Consider the following 13,598-nt stretch of genomic DNA (forward strand, 5'->3'; position numbering starts at 1 on the left):
TGTTCATGCCAAGAACACCTTTCAATCTTTAACAAAAACCAAATTAAGCATATCTAGGGCTCCGGGAATCGAAACGACATGAATCCGGAGTCTAAAATTAATGTCTTGATGAGAGGAACTCATTTATGTACTTTATTTTAACATTCATAACAGTTATATAGTCAGAATATACGAATCAAACTGCTGTCCAAAATTTACAAACCGAAATCATACGCAAACGAGTAATTCTACGCATTCAAACAACATTACAACAACCTATACATATCATACTAATCATATAACATATAAAATCAGTAAAATAATTGAAAAATCAAAAAGCTAGGGTTAGGGTTTATACCCTAATCGAGAAACAAAGTAGATGATCGCGTAGAGAACGAAACAAGGAACGCGTTGGTGTTAATTGATTTATGATCCAAGCTTGCTTTTTGATGAAGATGGTGGTTTATGGTGGTGATGGTGGCGGCACAAAGAGGGAGGAGAGGAGAGGGTGAGAGCAAAAATAAAACTAGGTCTTGAAAAATTGGGAAAGTGATAAACAAAATCTCAAAAAAAGAAAAATAAGGAGAAGGGATCCCCTCCCCCCCTTGGCTTCGGCCGAAATTGCTTGGGGGTGGGCCCCATGGGTCCAATTTTGCTAAATGGTGAAATCCTTGTGGCCCGAGATCCCGTACGAAGCCCGAAACGCGAAAACACGCTTACGCGATTAAAAATCCAGAAAGATAACAAACGCGCGACGAAAAATAAATATAAATACACCTATTAATAATATGACCTTAAAATATCATATTTAAAATATTTAGGATTTAAAAATCCCGAAAGCTCGACCGTTGGCTTAAAAACCGAAAAGATTCGCCGGATGGAAATCCGCGGAATGTAGAAACGTATAATTTTAAAATATGAATACATATATCCACATAACACATAATAATTATTATATATATATTATTACAAAAATAATAATATAGGTCATGGAAATGACGTGGCACACTAACAGTTAACGGTCGTTAAATAATTAACGGAAAAAGATAACGGAAAAAGTAGGGTCGTGACATTTTCCCTCTTATGTTTGGACATGGCCGAAACGCGGACCGATAAATCAATTTTCTGGGGTACACTCGGTGGTCACCCTATTGTAGAAAAGGTGCTATGTGGGTTTCTACCCCAACTGTTGTTATAGTGAGTATCATGGATATATATTACACTAGACCGTTTGAGGAGTTTCTACTCTCAATATTCGCTGTCAACCGCAACACCCTCGAAAACATCAATCCTATGATCCAATACTTTGAGGTACACGAAATTATTTTTGGAGATTCATCTCACCTGGAGTCGACCATTCTTTATAACCCATGATTGGCGTTCTTTTCATCCGCACATAAATTTAAGAATATGGATGAATCCTAGATTTCCTTGCTTATTGTACAAGGAAGTTCACTCTCATTGAAATATCACACCTTTCGTACGTCTTCCTATCGGAAATGTAATGAAAATTTTCTTTGAAGTCCATGATCCTCATTATCTCCTTTGAGAAAATTGCCTTAAATACCTTTGCCACCAATGTGACTACTCCATATATTTCTTCCTTCATTGTTGCAACTACATTTCATTCGTCCCAGTTCGTCCCCTTGGGGAGCTCCTATTTTGTTTGTTAAGAAGAAAGGTGGTTCGTTCCGATGGTGTATTGATTATCGCGAGTTGAACAAGCTTACAGTTAAGGATCGTTACCCTCTTTCGAGAATTGATGATTTGTTCGATCAACTTCAAGGTTCGTCCGTTTATTCTAAGATTGACCTTCATTCCAGTTATCACCAACTGCGGACTAAAGAAATTGATATTCCAAAAACCGCTTTTCGTACCTGTTATGGTCACTGCGAATTTCTTGTTATGCCGTCCGGATTGACTAACACACCTGCTGTGTTCATGGACCTCATGAACCGTGTGTGTAGCTCATATCTGGATAAATTCGTTAACGTTTTCATCGATGGTATCCTTATCTATTCCAAGAAGTGATCAAGAGCACGAAGATAAGTGCTTGATTTGTTAAGAAAAGAAGAGATGTATGCTGAATTTTTCTAAATGTGCGTTCTGGTTGAAAGAAGTTCAATTCCTTGGGCACGTTGTTATTAAACAGGGAATTCAAGTTGATCCTACTAAGATTGAGGCAATTGGGAAATGGGAAATTTCCGAAAACTCCTACTCAAATTCGCCAGTTTCTAGGATTAGCAGGCTATTATAGAAGGTTCATTCAAGATTTTTCACGAGTAGCGAAACCTCTGACTGCTTTAACGCATAAGGGGAAAAAGTACGAGTGGAAGAGTGAACAAGAGTCTGCTTTCCAAACTCTGAAGAAGAAGTTAACTTCTGCACCGATATTATCACTACCTGAGGGTAGTGATGATCTTGTTATCTATTGTGATGCTCCGTGTCAAGACTTTGGTTGTGTTTTGATGCAACGAAAGAAAGTCATTGTTTACGCGTCACGTCAGTTGAAGATATATGAACAGAATTATACAACCCATGATGTAGAATTGGGAGCTATTGTGTTCGCACTCAAGAATTGGAGACATTACTTATATGGGGTCAAAAGTATTGTGTACACTGATCACAAAAGTCTTCAACATATCCTTGATCAGAAACAGTTGAATATGAGGCAACGAAGATGGATTGAGACATTGAATGATTATGATTGTGAACTTTTATATCATCCGGGGAAGGCTAATGTTGTGGCCGATACGTTAAGTCGTAAAGAGAGGACTGAACTTCATAGGTTTAGGGCCTTAAATATGACCATTCGAACAAACCTCGCAAGGCAGATTCTTGAGGCACAACAAGAAGCCTTGAAGGAGGAGAATTTTGTAACGGGAAGGTCCGAGGCTTGAGTAAACAGTTAGAGGTACGAACCGATGGTACTCGGTATTTTACGGGACGCCTTTGGGTTTCGAAGTTTGGTGATCTGCGACAACTTGTTTTAGATGAGGCTCATAAGTCTAGGTACTCTATTCATTCCTGGTTCAGGAAAGATGTATCATGATCTTAAGGAGTTGTATTGGTGGCCTATTTGAAGGCTGATGTGGCTACGTATGTGGCTAAGTGTTCGACCTGTTCTAAGGTTAAAGCTGAACATCAGAACCGTCAGGACTTTTGGTGCAACCTGAAATTCCCGAGTGAAAGTGGGAAGGTATTACGATGGACTTTATTACGAAATTACCGAGAGTTGTGGGTGGTTATGATACCATTTGGGTGATTGGTGACCGACTCACTAAGTCAACTCATTTCTTGCCAATTAAGGAAACAGATTCAATGAAGAAGCTTACTCGTTTGTATTTGAAGGAGATTTTTTCGAGACATGATGTTCCCGTATTGATTATTTCGGACCAAGACAGTTGATTTACATCGAGGTTTTGGAAGCCCTTACAAGATGCTTTGGGAACTAAATTAGATATGAGCACCGCTTATCATCCACAGTCGGATGGTCACAATGAAAGGACCATCCAAATGTTGGAAGGTATGTTGAGGGCATGCGTAATTGATTTTGGTAATGGTTAGGATAGGTACTTGCCGTTGGCTGAATTTTCTTATAATAACAGTTATCATGCAAGTATTAAAGCCGCACTGTTTGAAGATCTGTATGGTAGAAAGTGTAGGTCTCCTATCTGTTGGAATGAGGTTGGGGATGCTCAACTCACAGGTCCATAAATTATTCATGAGACTACAGAGAAGATCGTACAGATTAAGGAAAGTTTGAGAACCACCAGAAGTAGGCAAAAGAGTCATGCCAATAAGAGAAGGAACGATATTGAATTTCAGGTCGGTGACCGTGTTATGTTGAAGGTATCACCTTGGAAAGGCGTGGTACGTTTTGGAAAAAGAAGAAAGTTGAATCCTCGTTTTGTTGGACCATTTGAGATTATTGAGAGAGTTGGACCGTGGCTTATCGTTTGAGATTGCCACAAGAACTCGGTGCTGTTCATGACGTTTTTCATGTATCGAATTTGAAGAAGTGTTTGGCCGAGGCCGATGAAACCATTCCTCTAGATGAACTTCATGTTGATAAACAACTCCAATTTATTGAGGAACCTGTTGAAATTATGGATCGAAAGGTTAAGACTCTCAAGCAAATTAGAATTCCTATCGTCCGAGTGAGATGGAATGCCAGACACGGACCCGAGTTCACTTGGGAACGTGAAGATCAGATGAAGCAGAAGTGCCCATATTTGTTCTCAGATGCCGAGACAACCCCTGCACCTGCTTAAATTTCGGGACGAAATTTCCGTAACGGGAAGGTACTGTAACGACCCTACTTTTTCCGTTATCTTTTACCGTTAATTATTTAACGATCGTTAACTGTTATTCGTGCCACATCATTTCTATGACCTATATTATTATTTTTGTAATAATATATTAATTATTATGTGTTATATGAATATTTGTATTCATATCTTTAATTGTACGTTTCTACGTGTCGCGGATTTCTATCCGGCGAATCTTTTCGGTTTTCAAACCAACGTTCGAGCTTTTGGGATTTTTAAGTCCTAATTATTTTAAATATGATATTTTAATGTCATATGATCATATATAGTGTTTATATATTTTATCCGTCGCGTAGTTGTTATCTCTCCGAAAAATCAATCGCGTAGTAGCGTTTTCGCATTTCGGGCTTCGATCGGGCGTTCGGGCCACAAGAAATTAGTCATTTATCAATTTTGGGCCATAAAAGGGGCCCACCCTCTCGCTAGAGCCGGCCATCACCCCATGGGGAGGTGGTGTTTGTGCCATTTTTCCAAACTAGTGATTTTATGGAACAAAACCTAGATTTCACTCCTCATTTCACATTCTAATTTTTTTTTTTTTTTTTGTGTTTCTCCTCTCCTTGCTCTCCTAGCCATCACCACTAGCATCATCATCATCATCATCCTTCAATCAAATATTAATTGGATCAAAAAGCTTTAATCATCAACGGATTCCTCTCTTCGATCTCTACACACTCATACCATTCGATTCTTGATTAGGGTATAAACCCTAACCCTATATTTTTTTAATTTTTCTTTATTTTCTGTATTTTGATGTTATATTGATAGTATGATGATTACATGTTATTGTATTGATGACTGTATGCGTAAAATTGCTCGATTATACATGTTTTCGGTTTGATAAAATTGGGACAGCAGCTATTTCGTGTATTTCTGATATTGTGACTATTATAAAAGTTAAAATAAAGTATCTAGATGAGTTCCTCTCATCAAGACATTAATTTTAGACTCCGGATTCATGTCGTTTCGATTCCTGGAGCCCTAGATATGATCAAAGTGGTATTTTGTTAAGATTGAAATGTGATATTGGTATGAACCAGGTTTGGTCCGACTTTGTGACCATATTTGGTGACTTTAGGGTGTGTTAGTGTGTTAGGATCAATGATGGGATGAACTTTCATGTTCGGGTCATCTAAATCCGAGCCACGAATCACCCGTTGCGTCTAAAACACGATTTTGATTGAATTAAAGTTTCAAGTGATGTCTTGGCTGATCACCACGACTTGTGGGCTGTTCTTGGTGTGTTCTTGAGTGTACCAAAGTGTCGGGTGGTTTGATTAGGTCGAGATATATGTAAGGCTCGCCGAAAACCGACACACGGGGCTCAAGATACGACCCGATGAACTTTTGATTTAAAACTTGTGATTAATTATTAAACTTATGATATAAATAATGAAATTCATTATCATTTAATTACTTATGATATAAAAAGTAATTATTATAATTTAAGACTTATGATATATATTTATTATATCATTTAATTATTACTTATGATCTCATTAACATTTTAATTAAACTTATGATTAATAATACTTTTATTATTAATGGAAAATACTTATGATAAGTATTAAACTTATATTATGAGATTATTATTATAAGACTTATAATAAGGATTAATTAATTATTTAATTATTATAAGGCTTAGTTATTATTTAATTATAATTTAATTATTAAATACTTATGATTTAATAATTATAATTAGAAACTTATGATATGATTAATAATTCATTATTAATTAATAATACTTATGATATGATTTAAAATTTATTATTATTTAATAATACTTATATTATGACTAATATTTAATTAATTAATTAAATACTTATGTTATATTAATTATATCATTTAAACGTATGTTAACTTTAATAATTTATTTTAATTTAATTAAACTTATGTTATGACATAATTATACATATTTAACTTTAATTAACATTATAACTTATATTATTATTACAACTTACACTTTTAAAATTAATGTTGACTATGTTTGACCAAGGTTGACTTTTGAGTTGACTTTCGGTTGACTTTGACTTTCAGTTGACTTTTGTTGACTTTCTAAATAAGGAAACTTTCCTAAAATAGAAACTTTCCTAAAATATAAACTTTCCAAAAATGGAAACCTGCTAAAAATAGAAACTTTCTAAAAATAGAAAGTGTGTGTCCGTACGCTGTTTCGATCAAACCGATGCATGTTGAGTGTTGTTCTATGTCTACTTGCAACATGTACAATAGCTATCATACTAAGACTTGACCTAAGTTAGTTATTTATATCGACCTGCTTTATTTATAGGTCGGCGTTGTGATCATTCCTGATCACATTACTTCATTTGCTGTTCGCATATTTGTGTGGTTACTTCTTTGCTATTAAGGTGAGTTATAGTCCCATTTTTCTATTTAAATCTTTTGGGATGAGAATACATGCAATTTATATTATATTTTGGACACAAGTGGAGGTTGGTTCAAATTATTCATTGTGAGTTGAACAAAAATATTCCCTAGTCTGGTAACTGTAATCACTGGTTTCTACCGGTGAACGCGAATCCTATGGATAGATCTATCGGGTTTGACAACCCCATTTCGAGCTAGTCGCGCTAGCTATTTATAATCGGAATGTTTAGTACTTCGTATTTTGTTGTAGATACACTTGTTCGGTGTATATTATTTATTGTGTTTGGCAAGGGTAAATAAATGGTTAAGTGGTTACCAGGTGGCTCACGGTAAATGGAATAATGTTTTTATATGTTTTCTAGCATATAATTTTGTGGTCCAAAAAGGAGTTTTTATGTTTTCAAACATAAATTTTTATGGTTTACATTAAATATTGTTTGCAATATTAAACCTATAATTCACTCAACATTTTTGTTGACAGTTACTCGCATGTTTTATTCTCAGGTTCATGATTGATTGCTTCCGCTGTGCTTAGAGAGTCTGCATATTTATGATGGCAGCTTTTGTTAAATAATAACTTGTATTCTATTTTGATACATTTAATAGTGGATGTTGTTGACTTTGTTTTGGTCAACCTTTAGTTAAGTAATAATGTATGGTTTTTCTAAACTTACATATTTTGGTAGATTTCCTTTATAGGAAATAATTTTTAAACAAAGAATGCAAGTTATTTATTAAATTCATATAGAGTTATGATCAAGCTGTGAGACCAAGATAACGATGGTCGTCAAGTGTACTTTGACGGGTCGTTAAATTAACCGAGTCAAACTTCAAAAAGTAGCATTTAACTCGGATTCATTAGAGAACTCGTTTCATCATTTGAACCGAAGGAGCTTATAAATTCATTAGAGAACTCGTGTACATTGGTTCGATTATCGGTTTGTTGGGGATATTCTATTTTGAATTTTTTTTGGCAAAACCGAACCGAAAATCGAATTCAAATGAAAATCGAACCGGAACCGAAATCAAAAACCGAATGCGAATTCAGTTCGGTTTCAGTTAAAACCACAAATCATGAAAAAAATTCAAAACCATGGTAGTTTAATTGTGGGGTTACTGACTTCTTTGTTATTTACTGACAGAATTGATAAATCGTATAGTCTAATAACATGTAAAACATATAAGTCCAAGAGTCCATCCTTTTTCTAAAACCAATTGGTGATAGAGGGACTTCCGCTTTGATTTATATGCATACATTTTTTTTGTCCATGACCGGTGTGGGATATTTTCCTAACACGCCCCCTCACATCGAGGGGTGGAACGGTTGTAGAGATGGCGGCAAGAAGAAAGCCTGACTCAATCTCTTTGTAGCGACGACGGCACACACATGGGGGTCTGACTCGGACTCGCTTTGTAAAACCGCTTACCTAAGCTCTGATACCATGACATAATTGATAAGTCGTATAGTCCAACAACATATAAGTCCAAGAGTCCATCCTTTTCTAAAATCAATTGATGATAGAGGGACTTCCCCTTTGACTTATATTCATACATTTGTTTTTGTCCATGACCGATATGGGATATTTTCCCAACATTTACAACCCAAAACAATGACGTACTATTAAATGATCAAGAATTCGATGATTTATTAATATTTACAGGTTAATTTTGACATTTACTGCTTTCGTTATCAAGAAGACGAACATAATAAATTGAGTAACATAAACGTAACGTAGACTACCTAATCGGCATATGAGTGAGAATCTATACAAAATGATTGGATCTCAATATATATTGACATTAAAACATAAATAATTATATATATTAGAATTTTTGATCTCGGTTTAATAAATCCAGAATTTTGAAAACCGAACAAAAAATCGAATTCAAATTCAGTTTCGATTTTACTCGATTTAAAAACTGTTTTTTAAATTCCGTTTCATTTTTGTTCGATTAGATTCCGATTTAATTTTCGGGTAAAACGGTTTCAAATATATCACCTCGTAGCGTGTTAGATTTATATCCGCAAGCCGCAGCTAAACCATCTTGCTATTTCGCCCGACAGAATTTAGCCCGACCCGAAAGTAAGTGGGTTATACTCCGGAATTGCTCGATACAATTTGGTCCCCAAAAACAACGGAATCAAGAGAGGATTTCTTTGAAATGGCTGAATCCCTAATTGATCTTGAAAATGTCCTTCGATCCAAAAAGGTACCACTACTTATAATCATACCAATTTGTTAGTTTCGTACATATATAAACTGTTTAGTTCTTGATAATTTTGTTCACACTATACTAACTCCACAGGATAGCAGTACAATTGTGTACAGAATATTTTGAAAGCTGCTGTTTTTACTGAACTTCCTAAAGGGTTTTTATTTGCTTAATTTTTACAAATTATTATGTACGTATAGAGATTTTTGGCGATACTGATTTTTTTGGCAGATTTGATAATCTGGGTTTGATGATTACATTAAATTTTCACTGTGAAATAAAATATGGAATTGATTGATTGAAGTTGATTTTTGCAGGAAAAGTTGTCTAGTCAAGAAGCAAACTTTCTTATGACATGGAAGGAAAAAACACTTCAACAGCTAACTGTTGGTGCTGTTGCTGGTGGTGCAATTGCATGGTCAGGTATCACTGCACACATTTTGACCCTAGTTTCTGTTTCAGACTCTTTTTTTGTTGTTGTTGTTGTTGTTGATTTATGCTTAAACTGTATGTTTTCATCGTTCTTAATGTTTCGGTCATTTGCAATTGTCGTTTTTATATCTTTTCCTAATGATTGAGAGTGTACTATAATATAATGGAGTAACTGCTATTAATGCCCTGTTTGTTAACCTTATATATGTAATGCTATTAATTATTAATTATGTCTATTATTATTTGTGCGCTCCTGTTGCCACTTATGTTAGTGATGATGGTAGCGAGTTTTCATTCATCCTCATTTTATTAGCTTTAGTTATGGGAAATGTAAATAGTTCAATCACCCAAATTATAACAACTTTACTTTCCTTTCAGTTACGGGACGTTTCCATAGATTTCTTCGCATCAACGTTGCAGGAGGTAAGTGACACTTATGCATTGCGATTTAGTTATGGGAATTGTAAATAATGTAATCACCCAAATTGTCGAGTTTTTAGGAGCGGCTGCTATTACTGCATCATGGAGATTTAGACGATCTGTTAATTCATGCGTTGAACAAATTCTTTGCATGGATGGAACAGTTATACAAAAAGAGCTAGCAAATATGTGAGTTTTATCCAATCATTTTATTTGCAGTTACCATTTTAAGGATAAAATAAATTGGTTAAAGACTTTTCTACTTTAACCAAGAAGCATAAAACATCAATAAATTAAAATATAGGAGTAGTATTCTAAGACAATAAAGAAATACTGCAAGTAACTAAGAATATAATTAGTACTATTGCAAGGTTTTTATAGTTCTAAGCGTATAATTAGTACTATGTGCACTAAAAATTTTCAACTTGTTAACAATGACCGTCCTGAAAAGACAATCGTTAATTTCAGAATGCAATTATTTGAAAATTATATTTATTGATTTTATATTGTTTTTTAGTTTTCTGGCAAATTCTGATCCTTCTGATGTCACATAAACCTTAAACCTTTGCAAAGAAGTTCAGTTTACCACCATGTTAACTTTTTCTATTTCGAAACTAGCAGAAGCATTCAGTGTTGAACAACCTTTAGTTCTTGTTTGATAGTATTTTTTTATGAATGAATTACTCTTCTTGTTAATTGTAATGGTATATATTGTTTTATTAGATGATATATGAATGAATTTCTTGCATAAATATTAAATACTAAATACTAAAAAATGTTATTGCAATGCAGAATGTTGAGAAGGTATCCACAGCATCCAATGACAACAAAGCTAATATCAACGCGTTTCTACTGCGAGAATGTTTACGATGATACAACATCAAACATCCCAAAATCAAGATGGCGATTTCGAAATAACTTTGTCGAAAGTGCAGCCCATCCCCAACAAGTAGATAAAAATGAATCATATGATCACAATGACAAAACTAGTTCCGAACGCAAACCGATTCCCGTAAGTATTTCGTCTTCCCTTCATTTTTTTTGCATTTGTGTTTCAACATTTCATAATAGCAATTAATAATATACAGTATAGTCTTTGGACAAAATGTGATTTGGGTTAACCCATTTTGACCTTTTACCCAACTTGTCTACTACCTCTATCTGATATGGTGGTGTAGATAATTACACATACGGATATTTCATAAGGTTTTCTAATCTTGAAATTAAGCGTAGTAGTCGGACTTTTTAGGGTTTCAAGCTTTCTTATTTGTTAATCTGTTCACAATACAGATGAGTAGTGGGTTTGCGTCAATGGAAAACCCTTTAGATTGCGTTTTTGGACTCCCGAAAAGTGTTGAAGAAATTAAACGTCCTGTTCCAGTCGCATCGACTAAAAAGGTTAGCCGGAAACATCGCCGAAGATCGCAACGTAGACATCGTACTCATGACGAGGATGATCTTTGAGATACTTATGCTCGTTAACATGATTCATTTGTCGTGCTAAATGTGTGTAGACACTGTATCATAATAAATGCAAATTGTTCAAGGTGCATGGATATTTTTATTGCACCAAGTTTGAACAACAGATTGTAGATCATCAATTTCATTCCTAAACTTCATGATCCATAAACCAAATTAGAATCAGTTGACTTGGTCTGGGTGAAGGAATCGACAAAGTAATGAGTATGACACTGAGTTTTTTTATAAGCAATTAAGTCTGAAAGAAGTTGTACTGCGTATAACTGATGTGGAGGGTGTGCATGTTTTTTCCTGAAACCGAACAAGCTTATGAAATCAAACTCATATGGTTGTGTTGGTCCTCTATAATTCAGACACAAACATATGCAATTTGGTTTGTGTTTTAACGTTTAAATTTGATGTTCAGTGCAAGCTCTATCGTATCATATTATGTTTTATAGGTTATAAATGCATATAGATATGCATACATGTTAAAATAAAAATGTTGAGTAGATACGTTCATTGTCCTACATCACCATCCCAAATAGAAGACTTGTGGGTTCATACCCGTCGCGTTTGATAAAACTCGATGTTTTAGTGTGAATGGTTTTGAATGGTTCAAAGTCTCTGAATAAATTTGGTTCTGAATTGAGTAAAATTACTTTTTATTAACGTGTTACATGAATAAAATGTTCAATATACTTGTTTGTTAAGTATTCCGGGTATTATATATATATATATATATATATATATATATATATATATATATATATATATATATATATATATATATATAGGTAGAAACAAACGTGCTGAATGCTTCATCATTCAACGCTAACCATCTAATAAATCGGTAAACATACGTACATGATACTTTAAGGATCAAATTTCTAATTTATTTTCCTACTTCAATCACTTGAGAAAAAGCTAGCAAACATATGTTATCGAGATATACAAAATCTTCTTAACACTTTTCCGATCTACTACGAGGGGGGATTGAACAGCGGAACAACAATGAAACCTGTATAGATTAAAGGCAAGACACATATTGCAGCAATCATCCATAGATTTTGATGATAAAAGACAAGGAAGATCGTTGTGCCAAAGACCACAGTTATTGCAATCCATGAGAGCAATAAGAAGTAAAGTCCAATACGCCTTCGCCTTCCTAAACTCGCTAGTAAGTCATTGTGACCAAAATGATGACTTCCAACGGATAAAAATAATAAATATGCGGTGGTTGATGCAAATATTGAGATTAGATCTGATACAGTGAATACAGTTAAGGCAATGTCTTTGGTAAACAAAGGAATGCCTGTTTCTTTACGGTATCTAACTGGTACCGTTATTGCAGATACAAACGCGATTGTTGTGATAAATGCAGCAGAAATGGTGTATGCTTTGTTTGTTGTTGGCCTTCATCCAGTTTTCTTCTTGCTTGATTAACTTTTCACGTTCCATTGTGGACGCCATATCCCGTGTCAAAATGTTGTCTCGAGTGATGTTTGTAGGGAAGATGGTGTCTTTCGATATCCTTATAACTTATTTACATAACTTATTTATCTTGCAATATATAAAGACTGATTCTTTCCTTTTCTCTTTATATTATACCATTCATCTTTTAATGATTGATTGCTTCCTTCTTTTTATTATATTTGCATAGGGTCAAAAGTATTATTGACCAACTTTAGTAGTATTGGATTGGACAGCTAAACTGAAGTAAAAGATTTAGTTAAATGGTTTAACACTAATCTGAAAAGGACACACACTCTTAAACTGTTAAGTTGTTTGAAACTTGAAGTTTAAAGTTAATTGATTCAAATGTCTTTGCAGTTGGTGGGTTCATTGAAGTTTAAAATGTTAAGTATCTTCAAGATCCGCTTCATTATCTGTAAAATTTGTATTCCGAAAACCCAATCATTTGTGTCTTTCTTTTTGTTTTTAGTTTGGAAATTTAGCATCAAATCTTTTGGTTTAACTGGATATATCCAAAATGTGTTTACAAGAACAACACGTTGTCATCAAAATTTCAACATCCCCTGTTTTTCATGAGTAGAGTTAAGACTCTGATTCTCCTCAAATATATCTTGTGGATCACAGATAACGAAATTCGTATCAGACTACAGCTACAAATCTCAAAATAGTCTATGAACGAGTTTCACACATCACTAAATGCCATTTATTACTTGACGGTATCGAGACAACATTCATCAATCTTCAAGTTGTGAGTTCGAGTCATGTCGTAGATTTGTCATTAATAAAAAAATGGCTGAAAACAACCTTCTTCTATAACCATAAGCATGTTAATAAATGGAAAAAAAATCAGTATCATGAATGTTGTTATTAAGAGATTAAAAACAAAACTTTTAAGTCTTC

At 34.3% G+C, this 13,598-nt stretch overlaps 1 protein-coding gene across 1 annotated transcript; it reads left to right on the forward strand.

Moving 5' to 3' along the window:
* Positions 1 to 8,743: 8,743 nt before the first annotated feature.
* LOC139890729 (uncharacterized) lies at positions 8,744 to 11,577 on the forward strand. The gene is made up of 6 exons (XM_071873637.1): positions 8,744 to 8,909; positions 9,230 to 9,335; positions 9,723 to 9,767; positions 9,845 to 9,953; positions 10,557 to 10,776; positions 11,055 to 11,577. Exons 1-6 carry the CDS (start codon positions 8,862 to 8,864, stop codon positions 11,226 to 11,228), a joined length of 702 nt encoding a protein of 233 aa, XP_071729738.1. The 5' UTR covers positions 8,744 to 8,861; the 3' UTR covers positions 11,229 to 11,577.
* The last annotated feature ends 2,021 nt before the right edge of the window (positions 11,578 to 13,598 follow it).

The sequence above is a fragment of the Rutidosis leptorrhynchoides genome, chromosome 2, assembly GCF_046630445.1.
Source record: "Rutidosis leptorrhynchoides isolate AG116_Rl617_1_P2 chromosome 2, CSIRO_AGI_Rlap_v1, whole genome shotgun sequence".
NCBI lineage: Eukaryota > Viridiplantae > Streptophyta > Magnoliopsida > Asterales > Asteraceae > Rutidosis > Rutidosis leptorrhynchoides.